Source organism: Danio aesculapii, chromosome 18 (genome assembly GCF_903798145.1).
Source record: "Danio aesculapii chromosome 18, fDanAes4.1, whole genome shotgun sequence".
NCBI lineage: Eukaryota > Metazoa > Chordata > Actinopteri > Cypriniformes > Danionidae > Danio > Danio aesculapii.
The window spans coordinates 40,863,976-40,886,000 of NC_079452.1; the positions used below are offsets into that span (position 1 = coordinate 40,863,976).

A 22,025-nucleotide genomic window follows, 5' to 3' on the forward strand; every position below is an offset into this window, starting at 1 on the left:
AAAAAAGATTTGGTGAAATCTCATAGACACATCACCAAGCAGCATTATGAGTAATAATGGTAAACCAGAGCAAATGGTAAGTTCAAAAATGACAGCCATCGGTCTTCGTCATTCCAAATTGTACACTGTTAAAAAAATGCTGGGTTCCACACAATACCTTCGTGTTGTCCCAACTCAAATCAATTAGATTAACTTAATTGTTTTGGCAAATTTGGCAAAGTAGATTGAACAAAACAATTTATTTAACACAGACAATACTCATTAATCAACAGTAAAACTGTAAATAAGCCAGTTAAGCCTTGGTCACGTTGCACTTTTTCTCCCCATATACTTCCATTCATACGCATGCAACAGACCGGAAACACAAGCACGTTTCGTGGTTCAGTGCATTGGACAGTTCAAGCTTGGTGAACTATGACCTGCAAAATCACATCATGTGATTGCGTAAGATCAAAATATGACCTCTCTGTACAGAAATTTCAAATATGGACCAATCGCTCACTTTTTGTTAATAATTATTTTTTCGGGGTTTTCACCTTTATTTGAGAGGACAGTAGAGAGTATTAACAGGAAAGCATGGGGAGCAGAAAGAGGGGAAGGATCAGCATAGGCCCGCGAGGCGGAATCAAACTCGGGTCGCCGTGAGTGCATGTGTGGACGCACTAACCACAACACCACTGGCATGACATTGCTCACTTTTTTTAATGTCTAATCAACTTGTTTAATCCCGCCCCTTTTTGCAGCTACATACAACAGAGTTTTGCTTCCTCAAACTCTAGTGTGACTGTGCCATTAGCCACAAGGGCCATTTTTATTTATAATATATAATTTTTATTTTAAATAAGGTCCATTATTTAAGTTGTCCCCACAAGAAAACTAAAGAATTGTGTTGTTTGGCTGAATTTAAATAAGTAGTTTGAACAAGCAGCAAAAGTCATTTTTTTGAGTGTATACTGTAGGTAAAATGATAACACTTTAGAATAAAGACTCATGTAATGGTGTAAAAAACTATTCTAATTACTTAAAAGTATTTGTGAACGAACATGAAGCAACATAGAAAAAATAGTTCATTGATGCGTTTCAAAATGTTACTAATAAATTATATCTGGTGAATAGGGTGTGATATTTGTTGTCTATAATGTGGTCACAATAATGACATAATTTTAGACTTGCCTCTTTGTGAGGTGTATGTGTATTTTTTGATCAGTTTTATATTCACAGTGTTTCAGAACTGTTAAATACAGTTGGTCAGAATTATTAGCCCCTCTTTGATTTTTTTTTCTTTTTTAAATATTTCCCAAATAATGTTTAACAGAGCAAGGAAATTTTCACAGTATGTCTGATAATATTTTTTCTTCTGGAGAAAGTCTTTTTTTGTTTTATTTCAGCTAGAATAAAAGCAGTTTTGAATTTTTTAAAAAACAATTTTAAGGTTAAAATAATTTGCCCCTTTAAGCTAGTTTTTGTTTCAAAAGTCTACAGAACAAACCATCGTTTTACAATCTTGAGTGTTGAACAGCAGTTAATGCATGATGAAGCCTCTCAGATTCAAGTTATATGAAAGTCTTTTCTTACATATTACATAGTTAAAGAAATGTCAGAGAAATAGTATGCTCACAACTGGAAATGTCACCATTCTGTGGTCATTGTGAACAACTAGAATAGAAGATTCTGTAAGGAAGAAAGGAAAAAAAAAGTCATACAGATTTGGTAAGACAGAAGACAGAAGTTTCATTTTTGAATGAGCTATCCAGTTATAATTGGATTTATTAGATGATTGTCTTTCAGAAAGGCAGATTTCCAACTGTCCATCTCTGAATAAAAATCAAATATGATATGCTTCAGTCGTACATCCTATTGGATATTCAAGGCATATTCAACCCTCACCGTGTTTGTCCATCAAATTCAAATCACTCAGTTATCAAAAAACGATAACACTGAAATTAAATGCCAATGCATTACTGTCCCAACACAGAGCTTCATATTTATCTCAGAGTTTGCTGTTCCTCTGGAATTGTGACACCAGTCCCAGCACCTGCTCCGAGGCCTTGATGACTTTATTGTGCAGGTAAGCGGCGCTGTTAGTTCCAGTCTCTTGCAAAAAATAACGATAATTGACCATTATTCCACAGGAGTTGGCGATTCCTCTTGGGCTCGTATCGGCTTGCCAGTTCAGCCTCCACATGGTTGCGCCGTTCTGAAGGTGGAAGTTGGCTACTGGGTTGAGAGCGTACCCTCGTCGTTTTTCGCCATACAGATACCAAGCACAGAGCCGCATTAGTGCAGGCTCCAGAGCACGAACCAGACGGTCAGAGTGGATCCACTCGCTGGTGCTGATGAGTCTGCGCAGGGCCTCCAGAGCAGGGGCACCAGGAGCAGCTCCTGTCACATCCTCCACTTCCCGCCACTCCTGCTCAGAGAGGAGCTCGGTGGCTCGGCCCTCCTTCTTGTGCTGTCCCAAAGCCCCCTGGAGCCATAAGGAGAAGCCGGGGATCGGAGACAGACTGGAGAACTGGGCCATGTGTGGAAACTCGCTCTGCAAATACAGGTAAACACTGACAGTTAACTCTTTAAAAATGTATCTATACCAACAACACAAACAGAAATATAGCACCTCATTTTTTTGTTATTCTTCTTGTTGTCATCAAAAAATGTTGTCATCAATAATTGGTTATGAAAATTAATTCTTCGCTTTTATAACACCATGCAGCCTTGTAACTATAACACTGCGGCCATTTAAAAAAAAAAGATGCACCGTTAAAGAGATGTTTCATGCAAAAATATAAATTCTGTCATCATTTACACACACTTGACTTGTTCCGAACTAGTATGATGTTTTTCTTTTTAATAGAAGAGAAGATATTTTGAAGAATGTTGGAATCCGGCAAACATTGCATTTGTTTTTCCTACTATGGATGTCAATGGTTAGACGATTCCAAAATTGTTGTTCTAAACGAATGAGTGTAATTTTTTTGGGTGACATATCCCGTTAACGGTTCCCAATGATGGGTTGCGGATGGAAGGGCATCTGCTGTGTAAAACATACGCTGGCGGTTCATTTCGCTGTGGTGACCCCAGATTAATAAAGGGACTAAGCCGAAAAGAAAATGAATGAATGAATGAATCCCTTTAACAGTGCATTTAAAATAAAAAATATATATATTTTAGTTACAAGACTACTGTTAATAAAGAACTAATTCTCCTAACCATTCCTTCTATACAAGTGTTAGGTGTTTTGAATAAGATTTTACACATTAAAGCTGGGCTTAGACTACAGGAGTTTTGGCATCCTAACCCATGATGAAATCTGGTTGCAGCGCACACACTTGGAGAATCGTCTGCAATTTTATAACGTCAAATCTTAAATGTGCGTACACTACAACATATGAAAACTGCGACAGAGCACACACTGCAAGATATTATTAATATTATCGTGTCCGATGAAGTCCGAACATTATAACAATTTTAATCCCTGTTTCGGAATAAAATCATCGATCTACAGGTGTAAAAGCACCCTTAGAAAATAATTGGGTTTAAAAATGCTACAATCGTTATTTTTGTTCTTAGTGCAGTTCGCTTTCACACAGCAAAGTTTCTAAATGGACCAAAATGGCTAAAACAAGTCACGTGCGAGTAAACTCTCCTCACATTGGTCAGTTTCAGGGTTTATTTTTCCGAGTTCCGCTTAGCTGTCACGTTGTTATTTTAATTAATTAATTTTTTAAATAATATTAATTTTATTATTATTATTATTTTTATTATTAATTATTATAATTTATGATCATAAGCAGTTAGACATTATAAGCGAAAAGATACAGTTTAATTTTGACACCCACAGACATCATCACCAAATATAAATTAGAAAGGTAAGACTTTCTCATACAGAGCCCCATATCAGTTGTCAAGATTTGTAAAAAACTATCTATTGAATTAATCAATCTATTAAAAAAAATGTTTGCTAGAATTATGCATTATAGGCTTACAGAAAGAATTAACAGATGAACCGAGACTGCAGTCAGAACATGAAGCAGATCAATGTTGATCTTTCTTTCAAGGTGTCAGTGCAGAAATGAACAAAACCGGTTTCACATTTACCGGTAGGAATGACATCCCACCATACTCATAATTCTCTCTTCATATAGTTATATACAGTATGCCTATTACATATCCATAATACACTGTGATATAGCCTGGTTCGTTAGTTCGATGGATTGTATTGTTTTCTCACTACAATCCACTCCAGAGTTCATTTCAATCGATCGGAGACCACCTCATTCAGGCGATCTCAGACCGATTGACTTGGATCCGAGTGTGATAGCTGGATTTACATATGCCAAACGAACCATGCTAACTGGGGAAACGCGCCAGGTTCCCGAACAAAAGTCTAGGTGTGAAAGCACCCTAAATATTATTAACTGACTCTTTTAATAAATTACAGAGATTTGAGTGAACTAAAGTTTACAGATTTGATGTCCTAAAAAGCAGTTAGTCATAATTTTTTGGGGCTGTTATGTAAATGATCCAAGTTATGTGTACAGTAGATGTTATCTGAAACTTAAGTCAGGATTTGATTCACAGACAAGTGTTGAAATAAAAAAAGCAAAAACTAAATAATTCCCATTGTTTTTGTTATAATATTCAAAGAAAGCATTAAATAACTCTTCTCCTCAATCTTTTTTCTTCTTTATATTCCATCCAACCCGTTCCATTTGTACTAATTTAAAAACCATGTTGAACAAGTCCACCGTGTCTCCTTCTCTTTCCCCACAAGGACATCGACACACTCATTTTCCATCCCACATTGAAGCCAAAGAGAGCACTGAACAAACCAAACGTGTCAGACGGGCCCCAGAGGAGCCGAGATTTGAAGCCTCAAGTCCATCGCACTTCCTCGTTCTTCGCCATGCATCACTCCTTCAGACAGGCAGGAGTGAAGGAAGATTAACCACGTCCAAGGGTCACTTTTCATTCATCAACTCAATTTACTGTAAAACATCGGTCAGCGGGTTTAAAGCTACAGAGGGAGAGAATGAAGCGCGAGGACAAGAAGAGTGTGCAAAAGAGCCTCGTGAGGATTCTGCTGAAAGACAAGCAAACCCTCCTCCCTTTCTCCTAAATCACACAGTGACCTTTCTCCACCTCTTTTTTTCTGTCTATCATCCATCCATCAAGTCGATCGTCCCCTTGTGGCACAGCGAGTCACCTTTACTCTTTCCAACAGCAGAAGTACGATCTCCAGCTCTCACAGGTACTTTATACTTCTTTCAAACTACATAACATTTTCTCTATATTTTACTGAGATGTAACGACAGTCAACAATAAATAGAGTCATTTATAAAGAGCTACTGTAACTTATTTAAATTTGAAAGGGGGTTACTGATATATAGACTGATCAATACAAATCTTAATATGAATTTTTCTGTGCCTGATTGCTAAAATAAAACCAAAAAATGTATTAGATGATATTTTTTGCTTTCAAATTTGAACAGCAGAAAACAAGGTCACTTCTACAGATCTTTCTTTTACAACAAAGCATGTAGATAAAGTGCATGCTTGACAACCAACCAGTGGAATTTATAACTGACCAATAACAATGACATTAAAAATAAACATTTTCTGAATTTGAAACCATAAACCGATCCAACATTTTTTAAAAATGAGACATATGCTCCTTATTTTGCAAAAAATATGAGACAAAATATGAGACATATGCTTATTCTTTTACAAAAATATCTATAAAGTGCATGTTTGCAGACCAACTGGTGGAATTTATAACTGATCAAAGATTGAAACTATAAACCGATCAATAAAATTTTTTTTGCTTTTTAAATGAGACATATGCTCATTCTTTTACCAAAAAATATAAAACATATGAGACAATAAAAATATGAGACATATGCTCATTCTTTTACAAAAAATATCTATAAAATGCAAGGTGCAGACCAACCGGTGGAATTTATAACTGACCAATAAGAATGACATTAAAAATAAGTATTTACTGACAGATACCGATATGACTGCTGACATATATCGTAGATCATTAATGGTTATCATAAGGGTTGTTCCGATACTGATACAAGTATTGAAAATACTCGCCAATACAGCAAATAGTCTGGCATCGGTATTGGCGAGTATTTGAAACTATAAACCGATCCAATACCTTTTTTTTTTTTTTAAATAAAACATATGCTTATTCTTTTAAAAAAATATTTAAAGAATGCATGCTTGCAGACCAACCGGTGGAATTTATAACTGACCAATAAGAATGACATTAAAAATAAGTATTTACTGACAGATACCGATATGACTGCTGAATTATATCATAGATCATTAATGGTTACCATTAGGGTTGTTCCGATACTGATACTAGTATTAGAAATACTCGCCAATACAGCAAATAATCTGGCATCGGTTTTGGCGAGTATTTGAAACTATAAACCGATCCAATACCATCTTTTTTTTTAAATGCTCATTATTTTACAAAAAAATATGAGGCTTTGAAAATACATAGGCTTTAAATACATATGTCTGAAATTCAAGTACTTTCAAGAAGTGTGGGAAGTCCTGTACAGGGCTAGTAGTATTCACATCTGTTTCCACAGATACATTCTCAGGTATCGGTTCAGTACTTGGTATCAGCCGATACCCTGAGCTCAGGTATCAGAATCGGTATCGGAAAGAGAAAAAGGGTATCAGAACATCCCTAGTTGCCATGGTAAATCTGTGTAAGCATCAAATATATATTCATGTTTGGTGAAAACTATGATATCCACGTTAAATTTGTGCAAGGGTCACACAGATATTTCTATACTGAGATGAAAAGAATCTGATTCACACGCACTTCAAAAACAATCAACTTTCAACACAAATCTAGAGCATCAACATGCACAATTTGCATGAAATATTATCTATCAGCTGCCCATTTCCACTCAAATGACGCCTTCAATCTCTCATCTGGGTAAATCAGCTCTGAGAACTGCAGAGAGCCCTTTACTAGGGTTAACCTCTATTACACAAACAGCCACTCGACACTTTGTTTCAGCAACATTCTCACTCAAGCAAAACTCATCTGAATCTATAAACCTGAGTGCCTCTCGTTTCTTTTCCATTTAATTTCGCCTTCATCTGGTAAAGAGCCAGAACACTGTGACATGCCATGTGTCCCTCCTTCTTCATGTTATTGAGAGTGACAGATGAAATTTTATTAGTTTTCCTGTTTTTTTTTTCTCTCTGCCTTCCAGATAGAAACATGCGCTACAGTCTGGCACTAGGTGATGCTGTGGGACAAATCTATTCAAGGTATGTCAATCAATTTATTGAATTAATTAGCATATGACATTTAATTAACCACATATTAGTATTTGTTGACAAAATCCCCTAGTCAGGGATCATTTGAATACATTATTGATGAACTCCCTTCACGTTTAATTTTAAACCCAGTAATGACTTTTTTAGCAAGCACTGTACTAAATATGCTTCACATAAGTAGCATCCTTTCCTATTTTTACACTATAGTCAGTGTTAGCAAACTCAGTCGCATTCAAGCCACACAATTTGTTTCATCCATCTAGATTTGACAATATATTTTTGACTGTTAAATGACAGGTGTAAGGGGGTCAAAACATATTTGTGATACAACTTCTTTTATTTACAGGTGATCCTCTGCATGCCACCTGTAAACTGTCATTTAGGTTTACTCTATGTGCTATTGATTATGCAGCTTGAGAACCTTAGAAGCTGGTACTGTATATTAATGATTCATACAGTATATACCTGCTTATAACATCTCATATTATGTTTTAACATTATGCAAAATTCACTTTTATAAGGGGTTTAAACAGTTGTGTGGCAACAGTGTGTGAATATAACCAGCTTCTAATGGTTAACCAGCTTCTAAAAGTTAATCCATTCTATTTTTTATAAACACACTTCATAAAAAACTGCGGAAACACTTTGATTGACCTTCTCCTTTTGTACGTGTCATCAGAGGGGGAAAGTCCCGGCCGTTAGTGACCATCTCTCCCTCATTAGCATATGACATTAATCTTGTTTTTGAAAGCGCTATGCTGACATAGGCATTTGTAGCTCCGCCTTCTTTTGAAAAGAGCACAACCTCATTTGAATTTAAAGCGACAGTCACCAAAATGGCACAATTAGGATAAAAGCCTAAAAGAGGCAGTTTCAAAGAGCTATAAATATTATTGTGGGGTATTTTGTGCTGAAACTTCACAAACACACACCAAGGTCTTATTTTACATCTTGTAAAAATATCTAATATCTAATATTATCTTTATAAATCTATTTAACGCTATAATATAGCATGTTTAACATACAAATGTCTATGAATTGTTTTCCCCCTTTAATAAATATTGTTTTTATAATGCCTGTAACCACAAAACTAGACCTAAATGAACTTTCATTCTATTATGGTTTAAATAAATAGGTAAAATCAATTTTGCTAATTTGCTCATTTGATAGAGATGTGTTTCTTTTTCTTAGATTAATATTTATTGGTAGGGATAATCTATTTGTTCACTTCTTCTGTTTATCCTTTGACTTTGTATTTCAATTTAGACTTTAATTGTACTTAACCTGCAAATTAGAATTGAATCGCCACAAATCCATTAATTTCTCTTTTCTGGCTGTTCTGTCCATGAAGGCACTCTGTAGATGCACAGCTCAGGGACTTCATCTCGTTGATTAGTTAACACTACTGCACAACTTTTATCCAGCTTTTTGGCTAAAAAAGTTAAATCACTTAGCCCATGACTTGGTGGTAAGCAGGAGATAGTAATGTTTTCCCAATGGCGTGACCGCATGTGAAAATTATTAATATAAATATAGTTGAAGTCAGAATTATTAGCCCCCCCCCCTTTAAATCTTTTTTCTTTTTTAAATATTTCCCAAATAATGTTTAACAGAGGAAGGAAATTTTCACAGTATGTCTGATAATATTTTGTTCCTCTGGAGAAAGTCTTATTTGTTTTATTTTGGCTACAATAAAAGCAGTTTAAAATTTTTTAAAAAGCCATTTTAAGAAATTATTAAATTTATTAGCCCCTTTAAGCTATTTTTTTTTACTGTCTACAGAACAAACCATCGTTATACAATAACTTGCCTAATTGCCCTAACCTGAATAGTTAACCTAATTAACCTAGTTAAGCCTTTAAATGTCACTTTAAGCTGTATTGAAGTGTCTTGAAAAATATCTAGTAAAATATTATTTACTGTCATCATGGCAAAGATAAAATAAATCAGTTATTAGAAATGAGTTATTAAAATTATTATATTTAGAAATGTATTGTAAAAATCTTCTCTCCGTTAAACAGGAATTGAAAAAAAATAACAGAAAAAAATTAAAAGGGAGGCTAATAATTCTGATTCAACTGCATATGGTCACTCTCTATTTCAAGCTACAGTTCTTGCTATTAAACTATAAAACTATGCAAAACAATGACTTTTGCCTCATTAAACTTCTAATTCCTAATTTCTATTTATTACAGAAGTAGTTAAGTGTAGGTATTAGGTAGGATTAGGGATGTAGAATAAGATCATGCAGAATACACTTCATAAGTATTAATAAACAGCTAATATCTTAATAATAGGCAGCTACAGCAGTTATTAGTGAGAATTTTATTAAAACTTTATTAAAAGATTACCAAATGCCTGTAACCTGCTTAAAAAACAATTAAATGTATATTTTTTTATTATTATAAGCGTTTCCTATTATGCTCATCACTACTGTTATTCTTTAATCCAAGTTAATTTCTCATTGATTTGCCTACCTGTAGTTCTCGAACCACCCTCTTGATCAGGTAATTCCCCAGCTCCACACCCTGCAGTCCGGCCTGGGTGGAAGAGATTGAGTAGAAGATGGCGGCGTTGATTTTATTCACATCCTCATCTGCATCAAGAGTGGCAAACTCTCTCACAATGCCCTGGAAAAATAAGGGACACAATAAATTAATAGACTCACCTGGGACTGAATGCAGCTGTTGGCAGAAACGTGGGCCATAATGAACAATTCCGTACACACGGGACACACTGTCTTTGTCCCCCTTCTTACTCCACTACTTTTTTCATTGCCACAGTTTTTTCTTTTCCATTTATGGACCAAATTGCATTTTTACTGTCTATTAAGAGCAACACATTGCAGGTGAATAGGGTAAACTAAAAAGTTATCACCATACTTCATTGATTACATTAAATATCACAGATTTTTTGCATTGCTGTTTTCTAAAATGTTGCTTAGATACAGGACACAAGTTAGTTGTTATTCAATGAAATATGTGCTAGTTTGTATACATTTCTAGAAAATGAATCAGAATATTAGATAAAGTCGGGTAAAAAATCTTTTGGCACATAAGAGTCAATGGTTTTTCAATGGTCAATTGAAAATTACAATTTGTTTTAATAAAATAAAATATTCTCTAAAATCAGGGAAATTATGTAAAAACTAATCCCTCTGTAAAAAAGCCCTCAGAATATAGATATGATAGTAAAACTGTAAAGTTTGATTTACAGCGAGGAGAATAAGTATTGAACACATCACCCTTTTTCTCAGAACACATATTTCTAAAGGTGCTGTTAACTTGAAATTTTCCCCAGATGTTGGCAACAACCAAAGAAATCTATGTATGCAAAGAAAACAAATCTAATTAGTTTACAAATTAAGTTATGCGTAATGAAATGACGCAGGGAAAGAGTATTGAACACATGAAGAAAGGGAGGTGTAGAAAGGCAGTGAACGCCCAGACAGCAGCTGAAATCTTTCAGTATTTATTCAGTAACCCTCTACCCTTCCTTATTGTAAATTAATATTAGCTCATTATCAGTCCAACATCTACATTATCAGGATGATAAAGATGAAATGTCCAGGGTAGACATTTTAGCAAGACAATGACCCAAAACACAGTCAAGAAAACTCTCAAATGCTTTCAGAGAAAGAAAATCGAGCTGTAGAATAGCCCAGCCAATCACCTGACTTAAATCCAATATAAAAATTAAAGATCAGATTTAACTGACGAGACTCACAGAACTATCAAGATTCTTACACTCTGTTGAATTCTATGAAAAACCTCACACCTGAGCAATTCATGTGACTTTCATTCTCCATACCAGAGGTGTCTTTAAGCTGCCATCACCAAAAAAGCCTTTTATGTAAAGTATTAAATACGTTTCAGTAGTTCAGTACTTTCTCCTTGTGTCATTTGATAGTTATTACTCAACAAAATGTTCACATTTTTTTTGTTTTGTCTTATTTTTATATATGTATTGTTTGGGTTTTTACCAAAATCTGGTTAAACTCCACGTCATCAGCTCCTTTAGAAATATTATTCCCAGGAAAAAACATGACGTGCTCAATAAATATTTTCCCCGCTGTATGTAAATGCTGCTGAATTAATTTTGAATTTTTTATTTTTTTTTGTAATTTATTCTAATTGAAATCTACACACATAAATAGATGAAGGACAACAAAAGAAACACTTTTTGTGTCATGTTTTCTTTAAATAAAAAAAAAACTTCTTGAAAAGGCCAAAAATCTCTGCATTGAGAGGCCTTAAACTCTGACCATTAACCACCAATTATGATTTATTAGATGAATAACTTTGATGTAATTTCCCTATTGTGTTCACCTGGATATTATTTGCTATGTCCTCAGTTAAAGCAACATGCAGCACCACCAGTGGTTCTCCAGGCATGGATGCGTGGGTGAAGGCATAACACCTCCGGTTTGGCCCTACTCTGCGCTTCAGATCTGTCCAGTTCCTCACAGGGTGCACTGCCTCGTACCTGGAGGAAGAAAAAAAAAAAAACTCAACTGAGAGGACAAATAAAAGGAGGTGTTTCTACCTCTAGGAGAGAGATCTTACTGGCTGATCTTCTGAAGGATCTCGCATGGAGACTGCCAAGTGATTCTTTCGAGTCGGAGGAGCCCAACAGAGAACCATTCAGACAGAAGAGCCTTCAGAGTGCTGTTCAGGTCCTAACACACAAACATTCATAAACAGAGAAGAGTAGTGATGAAGAATGTGAGAAGTGAGGGTCGTTTCACCACCAGAAAATCATTTAGCACAAAACTAGTCTAATATTTGTGCTAATTTAAATATGCTCATTAAATTGTACATTTTAAGGGAAAAGTTGTAACCCAATCTGAATTATTTATCCAGTGTTAACTTGCGATTTTTATATACGATAATATTTGTATTTGTATAACAGTAATATTTTGTTTTTTATTGTTTTTTGGTAACATTTTTTTTATTTAAACATAGTCATACAAATTAATAAAGGTTTAAATTTTCAGTTTAGCAAAAAAATACAAAAATAATATATAACTCAAAATAAATCCATACACTTTGAAAGAAATAATAATAATAATAATAATAAGAATAATAATAATAATAATAATAATAATAATAAATACAGCAATAACATTTTTCTAACCTATATACTTTCAATATCCATCAATTCAACAAAGAGTCACCATCTAGACTCTCTTAGTTCACTTCAAAGTTCATATATTTTAGCATATTTATAAAAAAATTGTAATGATTTGTAAATGGTTTAAATATTTTCTTAAGATTACTAGTTAAGTGTCATTTATTTTTATTTTTTTAGTATAGTTTAAATTTAATTTGTTTTCAGTTGGGAATTTTAATGCTTCATTTCATATCCAAACTTATTTTTCTTGATTTGCAAAATTATTACCAATATTAATATATCTTAATAAGCATTCCTAAAAATAACCCTAGACTAAAAATAAATCAAGCAGTCTCAAAGAATTCCCTCACACACCCCCACGTAGAAATGTTGGTATCACTTTATTTTGATGGTCCATTAATGCATTTTGTTGAATTTAAATGTACATTGCATCTACATGCCAACTAATTCTCTATAGATTACAAGTAGACTGTTAGGTTGGGGTTAGGGTTAATGCAAGTTGACATGTACTTGCAAAGTTTCTAATAGTCAGTGAAATGTGTTGAAGGAGCAGTATCAACAGATATTAAGCAGAGAGTCTACTAATACTCAAATGAGAAGTAATTGGCATGTATAGTTGCAATACACCTTTTAGCCAACAACATGTGCGAAAAGCGACCATCAAAATAAAGTGTTACCGCAACGTTAACAAAGATTATAAATTCTTCAAAATATTTGGTGCAAATTGTTATTTCATGTTAGCTGAAGGATTGTCGAATGTTAAAAAATGTAATGGTTGTAAAGTGGTTAACCTTCAATGTGCAAACATTTAGTAAATTATGTTTAAATTAAGGCACAAAAACATTCTTCTTTTCATTACAAACCCAAAAGTGAAGTTCTAAAATACAACCTAAAAAATGAAACCTTCCCAATGCAAAACTTTCTCTTCACTAGACCTGTCACGATATCTGTTTTTAAAGTATGATATATTGCACCAAAATACATTACGATAAACGATATTATTGTCATTTTAAGAGCATTTTATGCCACTCATTATATAATACTAGAATGACAATGTAATATCACCACAATGCAAGTACGCTCTTCCAAAGAACACATTATATTTTATTCTTAGGAATATTTTATTTAGTTATAATCATTTTATCAATTTAATAATTAGGCATTGGAATCAGAATGTGAAAATGCTAATCCTAAATAAATGTTAACAAAAAATTGCAAGGTAAAAAAGTTAACTGGCTGCAAAAAGTTGTCAGACACACACATGAAAATATACTAAAGTAATTTATAGTGAATACTTCAGTGTTTTTTTAACCATTCTGACACATTCGATAGAGATAGAGAGGTTGCAAAATCAGCTAAAATGTTGTTAGAAATAATTTTTATGTATGTGCGATATATATTGCATCACCAAAAATGATCAAGGTCGTGTTCTTGTGTTCTGCGATAAGTCGATATATTGATTACTGTGACAAGCCTACTCCTCACTTAATTTATTGTAAAAGGGTCATCCAGAAAAGCTCACACTATTGGAAAAAGAGCTTACTTACAACTCATCTCAAAAGTGTGTGCACAAAAACCAGCCAGTTTAATCCTAAGAGTCAACGAGAGCGTTGAAAATGGTCATGCAAAACCAAATCATGTGCAAAAAAACCCTTGACTAATGTCATAAATGGACTTCAGTGAGAGAGGGAAATAATAATCCGTTGCAAAAGTGCAAAGCATAGCCGGTTTAATATTGTAATTCATGTGCAATAAGCAGCGATATTCAAGAATCGTTCTCAGTACAGCTGCGCTCATAATGGTGCCTAATTATAAAGTGTGCAGCTTCCGTCGAGGGAATTAATATTTCACAGCCACTTTCACCGAACGTGTGAAGCAACTCGCAGTCGCTGCCATTTCATCTGTAGCGTATACAACATTTTCAGGGGAGTCTCGTTTTTCCCTCTGTCTGTTTATTTGCTCTGGCGGTGCTCTCATTAGTGCGCGGGATCTGTTAGTGTCCATCGGAGAACGCTGAGAGATTTCTGTGGTAAACACCGTTCCATTTCATCAAAGAGCTGTTGCTCCCCACATGAGGAATGATGCTGAACTCTCCCTCGAGGGTCAGATTTCTTTCATAATGGTGATGAGCAACACAACACGCATACAAATAGCCAGATCTTTGGTGTACAAAGCGCCTCAGAAAATGCTAGGCTAGACGCTCCTGCAGATTCTTGAGCTTAGCCCCTTGTGCAATTTAAAATAGTTACGCAAAATGTTCACAGAGGCCAAAAATGAGCATGTTCAAAAAAAAAAAGTATCTTATTTGAAAAATATTTAAGGCTTTCACAGTTGTTTCTGTAGCCATCAGTCCTGATGAGAACTACTAGAAATTAATTTGTATTTTAAACCTTTAAATTGCAGTTTATTTACATAATGCCATATTATTTATAATATATTTAATATATTTAATATATTTAAATATAATATTTCCTTTATTAAGGCAAAGCAGACTTTATTTACTTTTATACTTACATTTTTCTTTTAACAGTCTTGGATAAGTCAAAAATCAGAAAGTACATATACATATATACAGTTGAAGTCAGAATTATTAGCCCCCTGAATTATTAGGCCCCCTCTTTATTTTTTTCCCTAATTTCTGTTTAACGGAGAGAAGATTTTTTAACACATTTCTAAACATAATATTTTTAATAACTCGTTTCTAATAACTGATTTATTTTATGTTTGTCATGATGACAGTAAATAATATTTATTAGATATTTTTTAAGACACTTCTATACAGATTCTATACAGTTACATCTAAAGGCTTAACTAGGTTAATTAGGCAGGTTAGGGTACTTAGGCAAGTTATTGTAAAATGATGGTTTGTTCTGTAAACAATCAAAAAATATATAGCTTAAAGGGGCTAATAACTTTAACCTTAAAATGTTTTTTTTTTAAAAAAACTGCTTTTATTCTAGTCAAAATAAAACAAATAAGAATTTTTCCAGAGGAAAAAATATTATCAGACATACTGTGAAAATTTTCTTGCTCTGGAAAACATAATTTGGGAAATATTTTAAAAAAGAAAAACCCAAAGGGTTTTCTGACTTCAAGTATATATATATTGCTGCGCAATAGTGAAAAAAGCTGACATTGTGATGTTTTGTTTTTCTGAGATAAATATTGCGATATGAATACATACATTTTCACCAGGTGGCTTGAATAACTCTATTTGGAAACAAATCATTCATTTAGATTTATTTAGGGTGATTTTGTAAATGTGCAATCATGTATGAAAAAATAATAAACAAATTGTAAGCAAAAATAATTACTTTAGAGCATCAAAAAATAAAATAAATAATGCTTAATGGTTTTCCAGAGAGTCAAATATTCAGGTGCAGAAAATAAATAATGAAATGCAAAATGTAAAAAAAATAATAATAATAACACTTTATAGTCTTTATTGTATTCATTCAGTAAAATTCTTCTTGTAAGTTACAAACATTGTACTTTTTTTGTGCCCGAATGCTTTAAACTGTATTGAAATGCCTTTAAAACAAATGCAAATGATTGCAATAATTCCACATATGTATTCTCAACTGTTGTGCTGATCAACTAATCCAACTCAACATTGCATATCCTGCAATGTGACTATACACATACATACATATACACATATACACACACATATACATATACATATACATATATATATATATATATATATATATATATATATATATATATATATATATATACATACAAGTTTAGGGTCTGTTTTTTTTTCATGTTTTTTTTTTTTTTTAAGAAAATTATTTTGTTCATCAAGGTGGCATTTATTAGATGTAAAAAAAAGTCAAATATTTATTACAATTTTAAATAACTGCTTGAAATTATTATATATATCCAGTCATTGTTTTTATTACTATAAGCATTAATGATAATATAATATAATCTAATCTAATATAATATAATATGATATGATATGATATGATATGATATGATATGATATGATATGATATGATATGATATGATATGATATAATATAATATGATATAATATGATATAATATAATATAATATTATATTATATAATATAATATAATATAATATAATATAATATAATATAATATAATATAATATAATAAGAGTGATTTCTGAAGGATCATGCGACTCTGAAGACGGAAGTAATAAAGCTGAAAACTCATCTTTAAAATCACTGGAATAAATTGTTAAATTACATTACCCTTTTTGAACAGTTATTTTATAGTGCAATAACATTTCAGTTTTTACCAACACACACATATGTATAATTAGATTATTTTATTCTCTTTGGCCTTCAGTGCTCAAAAGCAGAAAACAGAACTTTGCATGTCAAACCTAAAAAAAGTGCTAATATATTCAACAATTTGAATAATAATAATAATAAACTGAAACCTTGCCAACCAAATGGAAGCCTATTAACAAAGAAGGGATGGCAGTTTGCTTAAATGCCACTGAGATGAATATTTATTTTACCAAGTGTACAACAGCCTCATGAAACGAAATCACAGTGAAATATTAAAAGTTCAATAAAAATAAACATTCTGCCAAAAAGTATGCATAAACACAGCCAAAATGACCACAGAAAACAAAACAAAAAAGATAAAAATATCCAATAAGATGCAGTCAATCAAATATCATGACCTTACTGCAAGCAAGTTCAGCTGTGCCTACCAGCAACAGATCGGGAATTAGCATTTCTCGGCTGCACTATAAGACCGACTATTAGATAAATATGCCACTAAGTAATGCATTTGTATGGAGAAAATAAGTAGAGGTGTCAAGGAAAAGCTGTCCCTATAGATCAATAGCAGCAAAAACAATCTAACAAAGTTGCCAGAAAACAGGACGCTTGCTTCAAGGAAAGCAGGCCGATGGGGACGTTTGCTTTTCTGTCGATCTCAGCCATACTCCACAGCCCATGGCAAACCCGGCAGTCACCGTTCCACTTAACTTTAAACTCATCAAATCCTCTCTGGGCTGGGAAATTACTTCTAAGCATTTATTCGATGTTCTACCTTCAAATTCTTCGGCCCAAAAGAGTTTTGTATTTGCTTACATGGCTGAATTTACTCTGGGGCCAAGTGCACATAAAAGTGCAATCCAACTTTGATTTGTTGCCATCGCACTGCAGGCCACCGCTATCAAAAAAGCTTTATTATACATTTGATAGTGTGTATTAGAGGAAAAAAGATATCAAAGTCTGGCTAAGAGTCCAGACATATCACAAAAGGTTCCCTGAAGTGCATTGAAATGTGCATTTTTTATTCAACGTTTGACGTAATCTCAACTAAAACTAGAAGGTCTGCATGATCAATCAAATTATTATCACGATAACCATATTTGTGGCCTACGATCAATGATTAAATATTGTCACGATTTTACAGTATAAAGACCAAGCCGTTATTATAATGCCTGGAGTTTTCGGATTGTATGCAATCTACTGCAGACAGAAGACACTGTATCCAATTGTTTCTTTGTAAAAAAACAAGTAATTTTGGCCCTGTTCACGCTGGTATTCAAGTTCGTTTTCATCAATCTGATGCAACTTTTATTATTTACAAGAAAAGAAAATGTAATTAAAAGTTTCAGATCAATTAAAGCCACTTTATAAAAAGACTTGCCTATTTTATGCATTAAATAATGAAATCCATAACTAATTTCCTTCATTTCCGATTAGACCATGAACTTTATTCTGTTTTACAGTTTTAATATGTATATATGCTTTTTTTAAAAATAACAATTGTTTAACAAATATTTCTTTTGATTAAAAACTTTATGCAAAGGATCAGGAATTGATCGAACGTGCAAAAAAAAACAATCATCAAACACATGCATCGGTCTCATGCCACGTTTTCGAGGATAAATTCGCGTCTGAGTGCTGCTTTAAATAGAATAACATTACTAAAACGCACATTAAAGACTATACACATACAATAAAACATTCTCAACGGTTAATCTTATGGAAAAAACACCAATTTACGGGCGCTGCTAATGGTTTTAAAAGAATCAGCAGAGGAATTTTGCAAAAGAAAAATTTTGCAAAAGAAAAAGATATCGGGACTGTTAAAAGAACATTCTACTTTAATATATTTTTTTACTTCAATACAAAAGCTAAGACTTTGTCATGTTGGTTGCGACACCCTGCTTTATAACTTTTAAGTTTATAACAATAATTACACCTAGCTTCGCCATGGTTCTTCACAACACGTAGCCACACTTTTGAGCACATCTCTAATCAAATCTTTAGGTTATTACTGAAGGTTCTCTCCAGAGGAGAAGTTCCTGACAGAGAAGCCAGTGAAAAAAACGTGCATGCAGAAATTGGACAAGGGGAATCAAATTTTTAATTATATAACAAGTATCCAATACTTAATCTAGATATCCAAGCCCCGCACAGTTTTATTACAAGTTGTGTTTATATATATATATGTATATATATATATATATATATATATATATATATATATATATATATATATATATATATATATATATATATATACATATATATATATATATATATTACATACAAAGGAATAAGCCCTAGACAGAGTAGCTCCTCCCCTTTAAAAAAAAAAACAGTCAATAACGTTTCGGTTTTATCACAGCGCTGGCAGTGACAGTGGTTGAGATTAAGCACATCAAATGAAAAGCAAATAAGAAGCATCTTGAAGAGGGCAGGACTTATATACTAGAGAGTATTTGATTGGTCAGAAGATTTGATGAGAAACTGGAGTATGAGGTGATGTCAAAAAAATAGTTAATCCATTTAGGCGGAAGTGACAATCCACAAGCTTTGGATGTTTATATCTTATAAGTGTGAATTTTGCAACTGTTTGCCATTGGGTTAATGTTGGGTCGCATTGGCCCATTTCAGCATGTAGAATTGGCATTGGGTGTCGGCCGAAGAGTTTGACATAAGGAAGTGACATAGCAAGTAAACAATTTAAGTCAAGAAGGAACACAAAGAGGCCGTCTGTAATTTCACTACATTTCTCAAATATTTGCAAATGATATGTATTTAGATTATCAGACAAATTTTTGGGATATCTCTGTAGTGAATGACAATTATTGTGATAATGGTACAAAATGCTGCTTTGTTTATCCTTTGTCTGTGTTCCGGTTTCCCTTTAAGGAATGAGACTTCTGCCTCACACTGAAAGCAGTTGGCTTTCATTCGTTTGGTATCTTAATGCACATCTTTTTGGTTCAAACAGGACCAGACACGAGCCAACGCAAGACGACAACACTTTTGGGTTTCGTCTGTGCTAGTTGTTGGCGTTGTGTCCTGGCCTTAAGACTAACATACTGATACTAACATCTAGAAAAAACTTAGTTTTAATTTTACAGGACCTTTAATCCTGCAGAAGTTTGCGGTTTGCTGTGCTGGAACTTAATAGGACAGAAAGCGTTTGCTCTGTGGAAAAATCTGCACTGTATAAAAGGAGCAGGAATGTCAAGGACGTGTCAATGACTGCACCTCAGCAGAACCTGAAATTGGGCTTTAGACATTCACAGATTTTAGTGATGTGAATGAGAAGTGAAGAAGGGTGCAAATGGAAGAAGTCTGACATTAAAGCAATTCCCACCTGGTCATGTGTAAATTGGAAGCCAGTTTTAGATTGTGAGGAAAAATACTAAAATACTATTAAGACCACAAATCTAGCTTTGTAAAAATGCATTGCTCATCCAAAAATGTAACTTCTGTCATCACTTAGCCTTTGAAAAACTTACATTTGTACTTTTTTTTTCAGTATGAACCAATGGGTATATATGCACACAGGCTTTTTGTTTCAGCCAGCCTCAGTGCTTCTGGTGAACTTTCTTTCCATTAGAAAATTTCCACGTTTCAGATCTGATTTCTTTAAAAATCTGTGATCTTCACTGCCTGATAGATATACAATAAAAAGTAGGTCTTAGACCGGACAAGAAGAAGCACTGCGTTAAATTATATTCCCCCCTGCCATGTCTTTAAAACATGACAGTTTATTTAACCCCAGTATTTTCAATAGACTTTCTGTGCTAACCTGCTGAAAAAAAAAGAGAAAAAAAAAAAAGAAAATGATATCAACATTTATTCTTTCTCATGTGGTTTTAAACCTTTATTAACCCCTTTCTTCTACTGAACAAAAAGAAGATATTTTGAAGAATGCTGGTTGCTGGCAACCATTGACTTTTATATAGTAGAAAAAATTCTGTATAAAAGTCAGTGGATGTCAGAAATATCTTCTATTGTGTCAAAGACTATAGAATACACAAAACGTGTCACTCGTATAGTTTTAAATGGGTAAAAGTGTAATGGTCAATATGGCGAATGAAGACCCACAAATCAGCAATCACTATAAACTGAGAATTCTCAAAAGAGGGGCTCAGATATGAAATTCTGCAGATTTTGTGTGACTCAAACGTTTAAGAAATGTAACTAAATAGGCAGTTGTTGCTTAATTTTATTGTTGTTTTCTGATATGAAATTTAATCGTAAGCTTGGAAAGCAATTTTGGAGAATTGGATGTTTCCCCGTTCAAACAGAATGCCTGAGCATACCACCTGAGAAGCATTTCAAAGATGGCCGCCAAATGAATTGACTTGTCTTAAAAAGACTATGATCGTGTTCAACAGAATTAAGAAATTCAAATAGGTTTTGAATAAAGGTGAGTAAATGCACAGGCCTTAAATCGAAGCCCTAGCCCGGCCCGAGACACACAGGCTATAGCCCTGACCTTTTCCAACTGCTTATCAAAATTTTTGGCCCGAGTCCGACCCGAAGCCTGTCTTTTTCGGCCAAACAGCTTACACTGTTACAGCCATTAAGATAGACCAGATTTGTATTTAATAGTAAGTTGATGTTTTTTTTTTGTTGTTGTTCCCGTTTTTTTTTATTATTAGAATAATTTAGAGAAATCTTTAATAACTTTTAACTTTAGAGTTTTTTTTTTGTCTTTTTAAATATAAGTTTTAATTTAAGTGACGGATATCCAAGCGGTATGTTGTCCACAATGAGTTTACTCAATTTAACCCTGTGGCGCCTGCAGCCATACAGCTGTACGCACCTACCATGAGAGTTAATGCAAATTAATGCCACTTATTTATTTATTTATTTATTACATAATTTAAATAGATTATTTAACAGTATACAAAGCAAGAAAGAATGAAAATAAATAAAGGTGTACAATTCTGTGTTTTAAAGTGTGTGTGTATTTGCATGGTGGGAGATGGGTAAAGAAATCTATTGGCTTTAATTTTGTTGGCATTTTTTCCACACACTAAAGCAATTCAGATAGCTATTGGTTAAAACAAGGTTCAAAATGAGTAAATGCTCTTTAAAACTGCTAAACTTAATTGAGACATTTGCCAAAAGGCCTAAAACTAATGAGACAAATATTGCTCACACACAGCGTGGAGACTGCAGTCTCATCAGTACTGGAGCTGGGGGTACTCCAGGCCCAGCCCGTGTTTCTTTCATCAGACAATTCAGAGCTGTGCAGCCTCCTTGCATGGAACCGCTACCATTTAAGGTGTTTTAAACAGTTTATCTGACAGTTCTCTCACCCTTCCAAC

General features: G+C 33.5%; 1 protein-coding gene across 1 annotated transcript in view; it reads right to left on the reverse strand.

The window, feature by feature from the left end:
* Positions 1-1,435: 1,435 nt before the first annotated feature.
* mlycd (malonyl-CoA decarboxylase) overlaps positions 1,436-22,025 on the reverse strand; it is a 30,702-nt gene continuing 10,112 nt past the window's right edge. The window contains 4 exon segments of the mRNA XM_056478499.1: positions 1,436-2,536; positions 9,786-9,938; positions 11,637-11,793; positions 11,874-11,986. Of these exon segments, the coding sequence (XP_056334474.1) occupies positions 1,991-2,536; positions 9,786-9,938; positions 11,637-11,793; positions 11,874-11,986 (969 nt within the window). The 3' untranslated portion in view covers positions 1,436-1,990.